The following is a 17,683-nucleotide window of genomic DNA, read 5'->3' as shown; positions in this document are numbered from 1 at the left end:
CCGCGAGCAGAGGCGGACTTCTGACAACAAGAGGATGTCAATTTCGTAGAGCTCTATGAAAGCAATGCTCTCATTTGCTTTTGAGCTTAGCCTATTGGGGTTCCAGCAGGCTATTATAAGCACACCCATTGTGAAGAGTAGAGGAGGAAGGACGCGTCTGCAAGATTGCTTGCATTAGTGTTTCTACCAGAGACATCATCCTGTCGAGCCTCGTAAAAAGTTGTTCTAGTTTGGCTTCTAGAGCTGCATTTGCGGTGGAATGTGTTGGAGGCGGAGTATTTTCCATCTCTTGGCGAGGGTGGCTGCGTTGTGCGACGAGTAGGTTCCTTCTAGCTACACTAGCAAATGATTCGTTACCAACGTTGGGTGAGAGATGGGTTGGAGGAATCGTGTTCGAATCTGTGGCTGCTGTGGTCTTCAATTGATGATTTTGCTTGAATGCTACTTGCAGGTATTTACGACAGCCTCTGAAGTTTGCCGCGTGAGAGTTGCCGCAGTGAAAGCAGCACCTAGGGTAGTCTTTTCCAAGCTTGCACTCCAGGGTAGGGTGGTTTTCTCCGCATTCCCTGCAGATATGATGCCGTGTGCAGTATGATTTGGTGTGTCCGTATTCCTGACATCTATGGCATTGTACAGGACAGGATTGCTTGCGTGGCTTCTCCCAGGTCACTATGTGTTTGCAAACAGCAGAGATGTTTTTAAGAAGCTTGTTGTTGTCAGCCTTCTTAACATCCACAAACCTCATGTTGAGCGGAAGTTGTGTTGCCTTGTTACGAGGGGTATAGATGCGCCAAACGCAATGACCCTTTTCCTGCAGGCACTCAATGATGTCCTCCGATGGAATGTCATGGTGAATGTTCCTCATTACCATGCGAAAGGGTCGGTCTTCTGGCAGCTGGTGGTGGTGGAAAACAGTTCCTTTTTCGCGGAAGTGTCTGGCCACGAGCCTGTAGGCATCGGAGGAGTTGCACTGAACGGCGCAGTCGCCTGAGTTCAGCGCTTTGATGGAGTAAGCGTCTCCAATAAGAGCATCCAGCTCACTGCGGAAAGCAGAGAAGCTGACCACACCGGGAACCATAATCCTTGGGACCTTGGGACCTTGGGAGATCGAGCCGCTTGCGGTGTGGCTGTTTGGACTTGTCCTGAGCTATTGGAATTTGCTGGCTGCAAAGTTGCGTCGCTCTCTTCTGCGGCGCGGTTTTTCGCGGCTTGCGAAGTGGAAGGCTCGACGTCCATATCTTCCTCGTCGCTTAGGGGTATGAAGCGGTTTCCAGAATTGGCGGTATAGCTTGTCTTCTTGTGGCTTACCTTGGGAGAGAGAACGGTACCTGCTCTCTTCTTTGCTGCTCCTTTGTTAGGTTTTGCGGTGACTTGCTGCCACCCTGGGGTGGAGTTGCATGATGATGCGCTAGTAGAAGCAGGATCTTGCCTCGTTCTAGTTGCAGCGGAACACAAACTGCCATTCGAGCTTGTTGTGTACGTCAGTGGAGATGAGATCGAGGATGTTACGGTACAAGTTGTGATGCAGCTTGTAGGAGCCCATCTGGTTGTACTGCCAGCAATTACGCAGCTTTCCGTTAAACTCTCTCGCAGACTAGCTCGTAGTTTGGCAGGAGTTGTTTCAGCAATCTCCCTCATCGATTTCAAATTGATGGATTGTTGTTGAAGAGGTGTATCCATTGTATCCGATGATGCGTTATTGACAGCTCGTTTTTGGGATTTTTACAAAAACAAATAATTGAGGTTATAATTTTTGCACAATGTTAAAAATCGTTGTGCAGCTATTAGAGTCACTATGAGGATTCGATATGATCAGCGGAGCACGGAAGATTTGTTTTATACCTGGACTTGCAGGATTTGTCCAATTGTAACTCGCGAACTGTGGCCTGTCACCAGTCGCTGGCCGGCCAGTCGCACGTGTGCGTAAACGAACTTTGTCAATTTTCTTGGTCACCACAAGCACTTGCACTTCGGATTTGCCATCTGGGCTAGCACAGGTATTTATGCCACCATTGTGGACTTGTCTATATGGGGATAAATGCGATTTAGCCGATTTTTCCCGTACGTATGCACATTCGTTCACGTCGGTGTGTAAAGCTACTAAGTAAGCAACACACATATAGATGGCTCACAAAATCATGACAGAAGGTGAAATATTTGTAGTGGTTCATCTATCCCCATGGTTCACCTATCCCCACTCTCCCCTAACTCATTATTCCATTATTTAAGGGGTATATACATGTAAACCAAATTTTTTTTTGGCAAATTTTTTTTTTGTTTAAAAAATAGTTTATTACTTAAAGAATATACTGTGTAAGTTTCATCGAATTCCAACTTTAAGTGCCTGAAATTAAGTATGCAAGCAAAATATACAAGTGTTAACGTGGGCGCATCAAAAACTTTAAACGTCTTTTTCTCAGCTTCTAATTTTTGCATTTCTACATATGCTATGGACACGATTCACAAAAAACTACGTAACATATCAGAGTGAATCAAATTTTATTATGATCAGCATGAAATTATCTTCTATTTGAACCTAAATGGTTGTTATAAAACTGAGTATTACTATTTTTTAAGAGGGTGGGAAGTGAAAACTGATCACGTGAAAATGGCATTTTTTCCTTCAATTCAAAATTTAATTTTTTTGTATTGATTTCTTTTTGGTTTTTTAGGTTCAAATAGAAGATAAAGGTGTAATGAATACAAACAAATTTAGTTTACGGATTTCGGACAGGAATTACGAGCTCTATCGTGTCCATAGCACGGCAACTCAAAGCTCGAGGCGCTACGGCATATGTTCCATAAATCCGCCATTTTGTAAAATATTGTTTAAAACTAATTTTTTTTATCATCTTTGATTCTACTTTTAACTGTATCCAAAGTTTCATGACGATTGCTTGACTATTTCTTATAAAAAAAAATGCACGAAAAATTGCCAAATTTTGACCGCTTACATGTATATCCCCCCTTAATGGAATATGATTTATTTCTTTGAAACCATCATTAAAAGACTTCTTGAAAGTCTTTTATTGTCGTTTATAACGGATCTTACTTGTACACCTGAAATAGTGCTCAATACTACTGCTTTTTGTGTATTTGAGCAATACATATATTAGTGGAGAATGGGCTAGATTGTACCTATTTATATATTATATTTGACATCTGAAATTAATAGAGGCTCTGCTTCGTTTCTAACTGTGACAATACCCTATTCTCAAAATGTAGTTCCTTATCGAAAGTAATTTAAATGCAATCCTGTGTATTCCTTTTTTACTTTTTAATTATTTTTATTTCATTTCCAAAATAAGGTCTTTTTTTTTTATAACATTTAGTTCTTTTTTTTAATATGTCACTGTGTAATATACATATTTGTATTTAATTTGTATTTTTAAAACAACTTTTATAACAATTGTTTGCGCTTTATTAATTTATATCTTATCCAGATCGTTAGCCTGGCTTCTGTTTACAGCTCTTTTTGATATTCACTTATTGTGGTACAAATAGGCTTTATACAAAATGAATGCGCTCATAATGAAAACAATCATTGATAATAAGATGTTTGTGAAATCGGTATCTATATTTATACCCTTGCAGGGTATTATAATTTCAGTCAGAAGTTTGCAACGCAGTGAAGGAGACGTTTCCGACCCTATAAAGTATATATATTCTTGATCAGCATCAACAGCCGAGTCGATCTAGCCATGTCCGCCTGTCCGTCTGTCCGTCTGTCTGTCTGTCTGTCTGTCCGTCTGTCCGTCTGTCCGTCTGTCTGTTTCTACGCAAACTAGTCCTTCAGTTTTAAAGCTATCTAAATGAAACTTTGCATATAGATAGTCTTCTAAATACTCTCACTGCTATATATGTCGGAACGGGCCGGATCGGACGACTATAACATATAGCTGCCATACAAATGTTCGATAAATTTATAGAAAAATAATTATAACTTTGCTGTTTTTAAACATTTTTGCATAATTTTTTAGATATGTCCATTTTATATTATTTCAGAATTTTGGTAAAAATTTGATGAAAATCGGACGACTATATGATATAGCTGCCATAGGAACGATCGGGAAATTAATACAAATAAAATTATAGCTTCGTTGTTTTTCAACGTATTTTGATCTACTCTGAGATATAAGCTTTTTTTATTATTCTAGAACTTTGGTATAAATTTCATAAAAATCGGACAACTATATCTTATAGCTGCCATAGAAGCGATCGGTAAATGTAGAGAAAATGTAAAGCTGGGTATGTAAAACTGTAACTGTCAAACTGTAAACATAATAAGTATAGGTAAAATGTAATGAAACTCTGTATTGTGAGTGTTTTCAGCATTTAAGTCTATAATATAAACATCAAAACCAATCTGCAAGGGTATACAAACTTCGGCGTGCCGAAGTTAGCTTCCTTTCTTGTTTTTGATTCAATTTTATTGATCACGTTAGCAGTGGAGCCCGCTTCTTTTACATCTACTAGACCCATTTTGGGTGTTTTTTTTAGAACTGTGTATATAAGGTCTTACGTTTAGTGTGTAGGTAATTTGCTTGTTAATTTGCCATTTATATTGGCTCATTAAGTAAAGGATGGATGAGATGCAGGTCGTATCCCTCTGTAGACAGTAAAGTCAATGGCTGTTGGAGTTCTTTGGCTATGAGGATAGTGCGTAGGCCCCCCAGTTGCAAGGACCTGGACATTAGACCTTTGAACTATGTCGGCGAGTGCTCTTCCGCGGGTGGTTGAGTTTCTAAACCCCCAAAGGCGATGAGCATTCCAGTCACCTGCGACGATGAAGTTTCTTTCAAGATCGTCAAAATGTTTTTTAAAGTCGATAGCAGAACATTGGAAGTTTGGTGGACAATAGATGGACGCAATAGCTGTTTCGCCATGATCAGTTTTGACTTTAACTGCTACTCATTGTACATTTGGACTTTGCATACTATAGAACTGGTAATATTGAAGACAGGATTTTATAATAATTGCTAAGCCACCGCGTTTTCGATCGGCAGGATGAGTAGCTTGATGGATATCGTACCTGTTCAATTTGTAGAACGACCTTGAGCAAAAGTGTGTTTCACTGACCAGCATAATATGAATATTATGACTTTGCACAAAGAGCTCCAGCTCAAGGGCTTTGTTGGCAAGTCCGTCGGCGTTCCACACACCAATGTTAAGCCCAATTTGACTCATTGTTGGACTATATTAGCTGGGAAAAATCCAGCAACTGCTTGTGCAGTTCCTGGAGAAGTTTGTGGTAGGAGTCTAGAGACAAGACCCATCATCGACACCATCATTTGGAATAACTTGTCAAACTGGGCAACAAGGACCGAAATTCTTTCGTCCGATTGCAAGAACATTTGCTCTTGGCGCTGCCACTGGTGGTCGTTCAACGTTGCTGTTGTTGAGGGAAAGACCGCTGCTGTAGTTGTTGAGGCTTTTGTTGTTGTTGTGAATGCTGCTGCTGCTGTCGGTTCTGCTGCTGCTGTTGTTGCTGCTGCTGTTGTTGCTGCTGCTGTTGCTGCTGCTTTTGCTGCTGCTTTTGCTGCTGCTTTTGCTGCTGCTGCTGCTGCTGTCGAGGCGGTACCTTTTAGTGGAGTAGCTGACTTTTCTTACTTTGTTGCTGGCCAATGGGGGAAACTGTTGACTCTGCAGGACATTTATAGGAGCATGGTGCTGGGAGCAACTAACTTGCCGGCGAACAGCGTTAGCGTAGGAGCTTGGAGTCACTTAGTTAGACCAAACTATTGGATGAGCTGGCTGTTGGGGAACGGTGCTGCGATGGGTTGTGACACTTTTCCGTCGATTAGCAACCTGCTGATAAACGACGCAGCCTTAGCTGTATGGTCTCCGCCACAGTTTACACACTTCAATAGGTGAAGATCCCTTAAGGGGGGACATCTGAGTAACTGGCAAAAAAAAAAGCCCATTTTCTAGAATTTTTTCTGGCCAAATGAAAAAGCCAATCGAAAAATTTTAAAGTAGGTTTGATAATGTTAGATGTGAACTACAAAATAAATTTTTTTTTTATAAATCGAAAACAAAATGGCGGCTGTGCAGCATGCCTTCGTAGACCCTATTTTTTTGAAAGGGGTCCATGGCCGAAAACCTAACGTCCTTAATTTTTGATCTAGAACAAAAAATCAAATTTTGTTAGTTTTTGTATCTCAACCGCTATCGACACACGTAGGATTTTTTCGATATTTTGATTTTTAGCAAAATGGTGAGTGATTAAAAAAATGTTCAATTTTCATGCGAAAAAAACGTCAAAAAATTGTTGATAAAAAAAAGTAAGCAAAAATAAAAAAAAAATCCTACGTGTGTCGATAGCCATAAGTATTTTGGATATACTGTCAAAATTTCAGATCGATCGGTTAAGATTTGTTCGAGTTATGTTTTCGGCCAACTCAAAAAAATGGTTTTGAGAAAAACGCGTTTAAAGTTTTAAGATCGTATATATTTACATGAGAGGCATCGCCGCAGAATGGAAAATTTCGATACTTAGAAACTTTTGCCGGACTCTATCTTTTGATATGTTATTTTTAAGACCCTAAAGTATTTTTTAAGCAAAAAAAAAATTTTTCGATTTTGAAAAAAAGTTACTCAGATGTCCCCCCTTAAGCAGGCCTCCACACCGTATTGCAGGCCGCATCTGACGCAGTTGAAAAGCTTTTGGCAATTATTTTTTGTGTGTCCCAAAGATTGACACTAGTGGCATTGAACAACATCATCCTTTTTATACCCTTGCAGGGTATTATAATTTCAGTCAGAAGTTTGCAACGCAGTGAAGGAGACGTTTCCGACCCTATAAAGTTTATATATTCTTGATCAGCATCAACAGCCGAGTCGATCTAGCCATGTCCGTCTGTCCGTCTGTCTGTCTGTTTCTACGCAAACTAGTCCCTCAGTTTTGAAGCTATCTGAATGAAACTTTGCATATAGTCTTCTATATGCTCTCACTGCTATATATGTCGGAACAGGCCGGATCGGACGACTATATCATATAGCTGTCATACAAACGTTCGATATATTTTTCGAAAAAAAATTATAACTTTGCTGTTTTTCAATATTTTTGCACCATTTTTTAGATATGGCCATTCTATATTATTTTTGGTAAAAATTTTATAAAAATCGGACGACTATATGATATAGCTGCCATAGGAACGATCGGGAAATTAATAGGAAAAAAATTATAGCTTCGTTGTTTTTCAACGTATGTTTATCTTCTCTGAGATATAAGCTTTTTTTTATTATTCTAGAATTTTGGTATAAATTTTATAAAAATCGGACAACTATATCATATAGCTGCCATAGAAGCGATCGGTAAATGTATAAAATATGTAAAGCTGGGAATGTAAAACTGTAACTGTCAAACTGTAAACATAAAAAGTATAGGTAAAATGTAATGAAACACTGTTTTGTGAGTCTTTTCAGCATTTAAATCTATAATATAAACATCGAAACCAATCTGCAAGGGTATACAAACTTCGGCGTGCCGAACTTAGCTTCCTTTCTTGTTATAGGTGAGTTTATCTTGAACTCGTTGCCGACAAAGCGTTTTAATATCATGTATATCTTTATTATTTGTTGCTGGTTCCAGTTCAACAATGTATGGCTTTCCTTAATGTTTTCATCCGGGACAGAATGATGGACACCACGGATAACAACTTGATAGAACCTTTCTTCTTTTAACTGCCAAGAGTGGAAAGGCAATTTTTAAAGAGTCAGGGATTTGGTTAAAGCTCTATATGGATCTGAATCAGCACCTAAGATGTTGGAATGACATTTTAGGAAGTATTTGATTTGATAAGTCTGTTCAGATTCTCACAGTGATCATCTACAATCGGGGGTGGTTTGTGGGTGGATATATGCTCCTGACTACCAGGCTGGCTGAGATTGTCGTTGTTGCTTCCGGTATTGTTGATAGAGCTGCTGATAGTCCGGAGACAAGACGGCGTTTGTTGTTTGCCGATCTAGGGGTCCACCAGTCTTCACCGTCACCATTTATGACTGCTAGGTCTGGTTCTACATCAATGTTTGATCTTGTTAAAGAAGGAGGAGGAGGCAAGTCGCCGACTGAATTCGGCTAATGAGCAATAGTGCCTCATTTCGATAGGAGGAGTTAACAAGGAATGCAGTGTCGTCAGAATAGGTGGCAAGAAGTGTGCCCGGTTCATTAGGACATGGTAGGTCTGAAGTGAACACGGTGTTCAGTACTGGACCCAGGACGCTTCCCTGCAGAACGCCAGCACGAACAATATGAATGCTTGATCTTTCCCCTCTTACCTAGACCATAAAACTACGATCGTGAAGGTATGACTTTAATAGAAGGAATTGGGTCGGGAGTAGGGACTTCAACTTATAAAGTTAGGCATCGTGCCACACGCGGTCAAAAGCTTCCTTGACATAATAAAAAAAATAGCAGAGCTGTATTGCTTGTTTTCGGAATCATTTAAAATGTGCTGGACGACTCGATGTGTTTGCTCTGGACTGATGATGCCTAAAACCAAACTGGTGATCGGGAATGGCTACCTGGACGCTTCTTACTCCCATTATTCTACTAAGGAATATTCTCTCGATTATTTTAGAGAAAGTGGGTAGTAAGCTTATCGGTCGGTATGACTCAACAAGGCTCTGTTTTTCCTGGCTTAGGTATCATCATTATCACAGCAGACTTATATTAAGATATGGTGGTATTAAGGTATGATTGATACGAAGCATGAAGTTAAAAGGGAGAACAATGAACAGGATTCCCCTTTTAGGCAAAGCCTTGGCAATTCTGCTGTCAATGACATCGATTCCCGTCGCTTTACTGGGATGTAGCTTTCGGATATGAAGACAAACTTCTTTTGGGCTTACATGTTGGATCGGAACCGCTTCAGGGGAGGGTGCATTTATGAAGACAAGTGTTTCTTCAACATCCTCGGGGTTCGCGAGGACAAAAGTCTGAAAGCGTTTCTCTAGTTCGTCCGCAAAAGCTAGTGAAATCTCTGAATCAGACCTGCACCATGTATCGTCAGATTTCTTAATGGAGATCGTTCGGATGGGCTGTACTTTAATATTCCGATTACACTTCAAGAGGTTAGCCGTTCGATTTGGTGGGGTCAGCGTTGATCTATATATGACTGGTCGGAAACGACCAGATTGATTTTTTATTACGAATTCTTATACTCTATAAAATATATTTAAATTATTATAAATATATAGACATTTTTTTCTTTTTTCCAGAGGTTAAAATGAAAGAATTATCAACATTTCATACCGAACAAAAGGACTCGGAAAATACCACTTGCGAAATGCTTGTTAAAAGCGAAATTTCTTTTGAGCAAGAACAAATAACAGTAACTGCTTACGCAGAATTTCCAAATGAAGATACTAATCAAATTGAAATAGACACGGGCCCTGATGATAATATAAGTATTGAAGACTTATTAAAACTTCCATGTAAAAATCAATTTCCAAAAGAATATAACAATTATCAAAAATGTGACACGACATTTTCTGATGCTCTGAGCGATCATAACTATACTTCACAAAAGTTAATTATGAGTCAACATAACTTAAGAATGGTTCGAGACATACTTAAAGTAATTGTACCTAGTAGCTCCATGAAGAAAAATATTGAAACACATATATGGAACTTTTTTAAAAATACCATACATAACTCAAACTTTTACAAGATAAAGTCAACGGATGATAAAAATACACATTTAAACCAAAGTCAAACATATTCTATCAGTGATAGTTCTCAATCACGCAATACAGAAGGTATTAGGGAAAACTTTTCAGATTCGTTTAATGTAAATGAGAATTATCTTACTAATATGCATAATGACTTTGAAAATCAACATGCTTTAAATCCATTATTAATAAGCACAATACATTTTGCAAAACAATTATACTATGAAAGTATGACTTTTGCGTTAAAAACTGAAGATGAATTAAAAACCTTCATAATAGAAAAATTAAAAAAATTCAAGGAAATAGCTATGGTTGGATGCGCAGCTATAAATGAATCGACAGATATCAATTCAGAACATTCAATGAACAAATATCAAAGCAATTTTGAAGCCAAAATGAATCTTCTTTGGGAAACATCTGAATCTTCGCATACCGATATAGACCTCGAAAGTACCTGCGACGAACTGAAAATAGAGTCACGTAGTGAAAAAAGTATGAGGCTACTCACAGAACCGTATGAATGTACATCTAGTAAAATTCTAAATCTGCAGCATAATTTTTCTGATAATATTGATCTCTCCAACTATATAAAACTAGATATAATTGGTAAGACACTTAGCAACGCACTTGACGAGCACTCTGAAAATAAATATTCTTGTTTGACGGACAACGACACTGATAAAGAAATCGAAAGGTATGTTTCTAAATAAGATTTCAATTAATTTCAGGTATGGGATGAACGTTATATAATAAACTACTAAAAATATCTAATTGTTAACACGTTGCATATATATATATATTTGTAAAATACCAAAATATGTTCTTAGGGGTCTGATGAGTAGCGATCCCAAATCGAAAACTTTCATTGTTCAGTAGGTGGATAGCTTGAGTCTTTCTCTAAAAATCCAGTAAAAAATTAACATATCCCACAAAGAAGAAATGCCAGAAAAATAAAAATATGCGGGCAAAGTCGATGTTGAAAATTGGCTGGAGCGCCCGTATCGATTTATTGACTTCAATTTCGGAACTAATTTAGGTTAGGGTGTGCATGCGGTCGAGAAACACGAGGAGCGAAGAGCGGGCAAAACGTAGGTACACTCAACGGGCAGCGTTTCAGTCCTCCGTCATATGGCCAAAGCGCAAGCAGCCATGACCGCTTAGGGCCTAAGTGAAGTAGAAATCGAAGCCCCCCTGAGGCCTTTGCACCAAACTCGATATGTGTGGGATAAGGGTGTGCATCCAACTAGGGTTGTTGGTTTTTAAAAAAATATCGCATTGAACTCTGTATTTGCTGTTACAAAAATATCACTCGATGATATTTATAAATATCGATCTATCGACTTTTTATATTTTTTAATGTTTATCAAAACTTTGATAACGATTTTCTGTTTCTGAAAATTTGGGTAAATTTTGAGCCTAAAAATCTTTATAATATTTGATTTCATTAACCATTAACAGCAAATTAGAGCTATTTAAGACATAATAGACAGTTTTTAATTTAAAAAGTGAATAGAAATCATCGAACTTAAAAAAACAAATATTATACCTGCTCTCAAGCAACTCTTATTTACGATCCTTGGTATAGAACAATTATAACAACATTATGAGGGATATGGTATAGACTGAGTGGTTTTATTTAATAGAAATCTGTTTTTAATGATTTTAGAAAAACTCATTCGGTTACATGCTGATCTGCCATACGACTACGGGAGTCACAAACAACACACTTTATGGCAGAAGCAAACCGTTTAGATGAAACCGAACTACCAGGCGTGATAAGGCAACTTAATGCCACCTTCGCTAGCATGGGCATAGTTGACATTTATGAGATCCAGAATTCCATAGGGATTCCATAGGGTACCTACTACAAAATGGCACTGAAGGCGACCGATGAGCGGCAACAGGACCGCCGGCCGCCCTCGTGAAGTATAGCTTTGCGGTAGTCCCGCGGGTGCGGACTCTTCGACTCTTTCCACATTTTATTTCCTTTTTAATAAAAAAAAAACACCAGCACAACGACGAGAAATTCACCTCGAAAAGTGGTCATATGACCAAGCGATGCATAAGAGCATACGGTCGTGCTAGGAAACAACCCCCTAAAATTGGCACCGAACCGAGAAAACTTTTGAAGTCAATTTGGATTTTAGTTTCCAAGACGTTGTCGATTGACGCTGAAGGAAATTTTGCGAGTCGGAGAGGGCGTTTCCCTCTCCAAGTGCAGGAGTTAAGTCAAAGGAGCACCGGATTTTTGAAGCTAGCGGCACATCTGAAAAAAAAGTTTCTACTTCAAATTGTGCATATTATAATAGCTACTCGCCAATATTTCAGAAATTTATCTGTTGACAGTCGTTTTTGTGAGTCTATTTCGGTGATTTCCCCAAAATGGAAAAAATTGAATATCGAGCTGTAATTAAATTTTTATTTTTGAAAGGCAATACGCCTTCACAAATCAAAGATGAGTTGGACTCTGTGTATGGTGACTCTGCACCATCGTTTACCACCGTAAAATTTTGGGCAGCTGAATTTAAACGTGGTCGCAGGAGCTTGGAAGATGATGAACGTCCTGGGCGTCCAAAAACTGTAACCACTTACGATAACATCGCTAAAGTTCATAAATTGGTACTAGACGACCGCCGAATTAAAGTTAGGAAAATAGCTGAGATTATGAAGATGTCAAAACAACGTGTTTGTCACATATTAAACCAAGATTTGGGCATGAGAAAGCTGTCCGCGCGTTGGGTGCCGCGTTTGCTTACGCTAGACCACAAATGTGCGCGCGTGAACATTTCCAGCGCTCTGTTGGCTCAGTTTAGAGGCAGTATGACCGAGTTTTGGCGCCGATTGATAACTGTAGACGAAACTTGGATTCATCATTAAACAGTGGATTGAAAAACCTAAAGCTGTGTAATCGGCTGGGAAAGTGATGGCGAGTGTTTTTTGGGACAGCCATGGAATTACTTTTATCGACTATCTTGAAAAAGGGAAAACTATAACAGGAGCATACTACGCATCATTATTGGACAAGCTAAAGGAAGAAATTTCGAAAAATCGGCCACATTTGCAAAAAAAGAAAGTCTTGTTCCACCAAGACAACGCACCATCTCACACCCCAACAGTCGCTATGGCGAACTGAGGTTCGAATTGAGGTTCGAACTGCTTGACCATCCACCTTATTCATCGGATCTAGCACCAAGCAACTTTTCTTTGTTTCCTCAACTTAAAACTGCGCTCGGCGGTCAGAGATTTTCGTCAAATGAGAAGGCAATCTCTTTCGTGAACTCGTATTTTACAGACAAAGACGTTAAGTACTATTTGGAATGAACATCTAGTAAAGAGTAGTTTTCGCGGCCTAAGCGGCCAAAGTATTTTTACATTTGGAAATTTTAAGATCGTCCTTTTCTTCCAAGAAGAGCATTTTTTTTTATGAAGATGACGTAGTTAAGGTAGACAGTGAGTTTTGTGGTGCCTCAAAGCGAGAGTGTCGTGAAATAATAGATAACCAATACTCTGATAGGTTTTCTAAAAGTTATGGTGTGCCAAAATATAAAATGTCCATTTGTCTTACTGATTCTACATAATTTTATTGTACCCCTATAAGGTTGTCATATCGTGAGAGACAAATAGTTTCCGAAACCGTTAATGATCTTTTAACTAATAGAATCATCCGACCTAGTAATTCGCCGTATGCCTCAGCCGTGGTTTTAGTTAAGAAATATGTGACTAGTGCTACAATTATAAGTGAAAACTTGCTGCGCTAGTATAATATAATAAATAAATTAAATTATTATTTTATATATTAAAAGAAGCAACTATAAATAAAAAAAGATGGAAATGTAAGGTGTGTTGATTACCGTGGATTGAATAAGAAGACCGCTAGATATTATTTTCCGCTACCCCTTATTGAACTGTTTAGAATACCTTGGAGGTAAATCCGTGTTCTCCGTTATAGACCTTAAAAGTGGCCCGGACGGGCAGTTTGGATATTTAAGGATGCCTTTTGGGCTTAAAAATGGTCCCGCTGTTTTCCAAAGATTTATTTTCGAAGCCTTGAGAGACTTTGTAAGAAACCGACAGATTGCTGTTTATATAGATGATATTATTTTAGCATCATACTCCGTAGAAGAGCATAAAAAGATATTAGCTAGGCTGTTAGATTGACTCGTTGAATTTAACTTTGAGATAAATTAAAAAAAAAGTAGTTTCCTGCAGAAGCGAAAAGATGATAGTGTTCAAGGAATTCTGTCTAACGATACACACTTAACTGCTATAAAACCATATCCGGAACCAATTAATAACAAGACGTTTCATTCCTGTCTCGGTTTATTTTCTTATTTTAGAAAGTTCGTTCCAAACTTTTCGCGTGTAACAAAGCCTTTGACCGACCTTCTTAAAAAAGGGGGACCGTTTCCCATGTCGGATTCCGAAAAAAGAGCATTCCTTCAGCTAACTACAGCGCTATCGAGTCCTCCCATCCTATCAATCTTTAATCCGCAGTATGAAACCGAATTCCACACTGACGCAAGTTCCCACGGGCTTGGAGCTGTTTTGATGCAGCGACAGCCGGATAATAAACTACACCCTGTTTTCTTCTACTCGAGAAAGGCCACTGCAGCCGAATCTCGCTATCACAGTTTTTAACTTGGCAATCATATTGTTCACGCATGAACACAAATATAGATAAGATGCATCTGTTAAGCATTAAATAAATCTCTGCCGCAGCGCACTGTACTTGTCTATCTTTAAGTAAACCCGCCACTTGGGCCTGTGTAATACAAGCAACCCGAAATATGACCTCCTGTGAGCGGTCTGGGTTTGTTCAAGATATGTGTATGCACCCTTATCTCACTTAAAACATTTCCCACGATCGGGAACTGTCCGATGCGTGGGTCTAGAACTAATATCTAAATGTACATTCTCATGTTAGTTATATAAGCTAGGATTGGAATGAAATAAACCAGTTTCTTACAAAAACTCAACGAATGAAGACTTCTCAATTATTTTGGGGTCTTTCACATATACTCCTTGCACCGTTTCCGAATATACATACTTGGAGCATAAACCCTTTCTGATAGTAACCGACTGCAGTTTTAATTATTCGATAGCCCATAGGCCGGGGTCAAACATGGCCCATGTAGATGCGCTTAGTAGGCAAACAGAGCTGCTGAGAGAAGTGGAAGGAATTTCTGATCCGTGTTCGATTCCGTCAAGCCATGTGAGACTTCTAAACCTTGTAGATCTTCGGATTCTTGTGCACCTAGGAAACATAATGTACCTTGTGGTCCTGAGAAACGTATTAAGTCCGTTAGGTTTGCCCCTGAGGTTGAAGAGATTGTTGGAATTGTAGGTGCATCCCCTTATGATATTGATTTACTTTTGAAGACCGAACAAATAAGAGATCCGGAAATCCGTCGTGTGCAAGAAAATTTGGAGATTGGTGAAATTTAAAAGTTTGTGTTGCTAGATGTGATAGTGTATAGAGCGAAGGATAGTGAGAAACTGTGTATGTATGTGGCGAGTCGAATGCAAAAAGATTTAATTAGAAAATTCCGTGAAAAGTTGGGCCATTTTGCGACAGCTAAGTGTGTAAATAAACTGAAAGAAAAATATTGGTTTCCTGGTATGAAAAGTAAGGTCGATCTATTTATAATAACTTTTAATCGTGCATTCTACATTCAGTTCCGAAAAGTATTCACAATAGAACGCTTCATAGTATACCTAAAGCACCGGTTCTGTTTGATACAATCCATATTGACCACCTAGGTCCCCTTCCGTCTATAAAGTCAAAGAGAAAGTACTTGATGGTTATTATTGATGCGTTCAAAAAGTTTGTTAAATTATATCCTGCCACTAGAATTGACCCTCTTTCTAGTCCCGAGGACGCTTATCATCCCACTTTGGAGCTAACCTTTGAAGGCTCCACTCCATTACTATTGTGTCCGGAAGCTGAGCCTGCAACGTTTCGTTGCTTTCGAAAAGCTAAGTTTACAGAAATGAACCACCACTTATCCTTAACGGATTGGACTTTCTTGAACTCTACAGAGGATACCTCAGACATTGTTAAGCGTTTCTATGAAATAATGTACGTAGTTTTCGAAATGTATGTCCCTTCATTTCCCTCACCAGAAGTTTCTCATAAGCCCCATTCGTTTTCTCGTCGGCTTTCTTATCTAAAAAATCTGAAATCCAGACTGTTTAAAAAGTATAGAAAATCTGGTCTCCAAGTCGACCATTCGAGATATTTAACTGCTCGTACAAATTTCCTAGCACACAATTCTGAATGCTACAGAAACCACTTATATCGGTGCAAAATTGAGTTTCAGGCTAACCCGAAGCAATTTTACGCTTTCGTAATCTCGAAACGGAAATCTCAACAATTTCCATCATGTCTTCATTTCGATAATGCCTCCGCTTCTAATGAGCCTGATATCGCGAACCTGTTCGCAAAATTCTTCCAGACTACATACTCACAAATTAATTTCGATAATAACTCAGAGTATTCTTTTCCACTCCCGCACTCCAATTACATTTTTATGCCTGTAACACAGGTACACAGCCAAAATTTCCACGAACCATTTCAAGTTTTCCATGATATTTGGGTGCTCCTGAGTAAAAGTCCCATACAAAATAATTTTCCATCACCTACAGGTTCCGCGGTATTCCTAAGAATACAAAAAACCGATGTTTGCCGACATTTTGAATTACATGGCCTATATAATTGGACTAATAATAATAAATAATAAATAAGGACATTCAAATTGTTAGAATAAGATATACATGTATTTCAATCTTGTGTAGTTTTAAGACAGATATGAAAATTTAAAATTGACCCGTTGTGACTATCGCACTAATTTATAAGTTTTTAACTTGTAGCGTTAGGAATTTATTTACCAATAAATTAAATTAAGCATATCATTAAAAAACACTCCTTATCCGGTCTGATGTAAGGGTATGGATTTAAAATGACAGATATTTGCTATTCTTAATTAATAAATAAATAAATAAATACAAATCACACCCACAGAAATCATCAACCAAACCAATTGTACCTGTTCACACATGAACACGTATCTACACTTATCTACAAACAAGATGCATATTGATGATGCACTTGTCTATCTTATAAGTACAACCGCCACCAGAGAATGAATATATAAACAAAAAGACACAAAAGAGTCTTGTATGTTTTAAATTGAAGCACCATTTAATCTTGACATAGCTATAGGTTGCTGTAATACCATGGAAGATATGGTAAGGCGTGCTGAAGCCATTAATATCAGTAGAAAATGTGCTTAAAGAAAATGTAAAAAGTGCATTAAATTGAAAAATTATATTGTGGTATTTGAAATTGCCAACATGATCAAAGCAAAAGGAGAAAAAAAATCCCTATTGTTAAAAAAAAAAATTGTGGTCGAGAAATCGGCATAATAAAAATAAATATCGGTAATATTTATTGTGGGCGTTTTTTCGAGGCCCTAAACATTAAAAAGTCGCGGTAGTGACAAATAATAAAAAAAAAAACACAATAAAAAATTTTTTTGTCAAAAAAGGGTCGTTATTGTTTTTAAACAAGAATTTTTTTATCCAACATTGGTTGGTTTTTTTAAGAAAAAATAATAATTTTTTCCAACCCCATTGGTTGGTTTTTTAAGAAAAAGGACAATTAGAGTCCGTATTATTATTGTTTTTTAAAACAAACAAATTTTTTTCCAACTCCATATTTTGGTTTTTTTATAAGTGCAAGAGATGACAACCAGAAAATAAGAAATAAAAAATTTTCTGTAGTCGAGAAATTGACAAAATATTGTGTGGAAGTTACCCAGCTCTTGACGGAGAGAAGGAGAAGAATGGACGACCTTACGGCAGCAACTACAAATAATTCTGCAACAACAACGACAGCCGCAGCGACGATACAGATGCAGGCGGCATCAGGAAAACATCCTACAACCAACAACGGTGGCAGCGACGACAGCAGCAGCAGAAACAACAACATCAACATTAAAGACGACGG

At 38.2% G+C, this 17,683-nt stretch overlaps 1 protein-coding gene across 17 annotated transcripts in view; it reads left to right on the top strand.

The window, feature by feature from the left end:
• The window catches only part of LOC108081755 (transcriptional regulator ATRX homolog), a 596,348-nt gene that overhangs the window by 23,307 nt on the left and 555,358 nt on the right, over positions 1–17,683 (top strand). For all 17 annotated transcript variants that reach the window (XR_011444416.1, XR_011444415.1, XR_011444417.1 and 14 more), the window contains exon 2: positions 9,223–10,369. Coding sequence is in view for 10 of the 17 variants with exons in the window: in XM_070283631.1 (XP_070139732.1) it covers positions 9,231–10,369 (1,139 nt within the window). In the remaining 7 variants the exon portion in view is untranslated. The remainder of the gene's footprint in view (positions 1–9,222; positions 10,370–17,683) is intronic.

This window comes from Drosophila kikkawai, chromosome 2R, assembly GCF_030179895.1.
Source record: "Drosophila kikkawai strain 14028-0561.14 chromosome 2R, DkikHiC1v2, whole genome shotgun sequence".
In the NCBI taxonomy this organism is placed as follows: domain Eukaryota; kingdom Metazoa; phylum Arthropoda; class Insecta; order Diptera; family Drosophilidae; genus Drosophila; species Drosophila kikkawai.
Note: the sequence above shows the minus strand (reverse complement) of the source record. Positions and strands in the feature narration are given on the sequence as shown.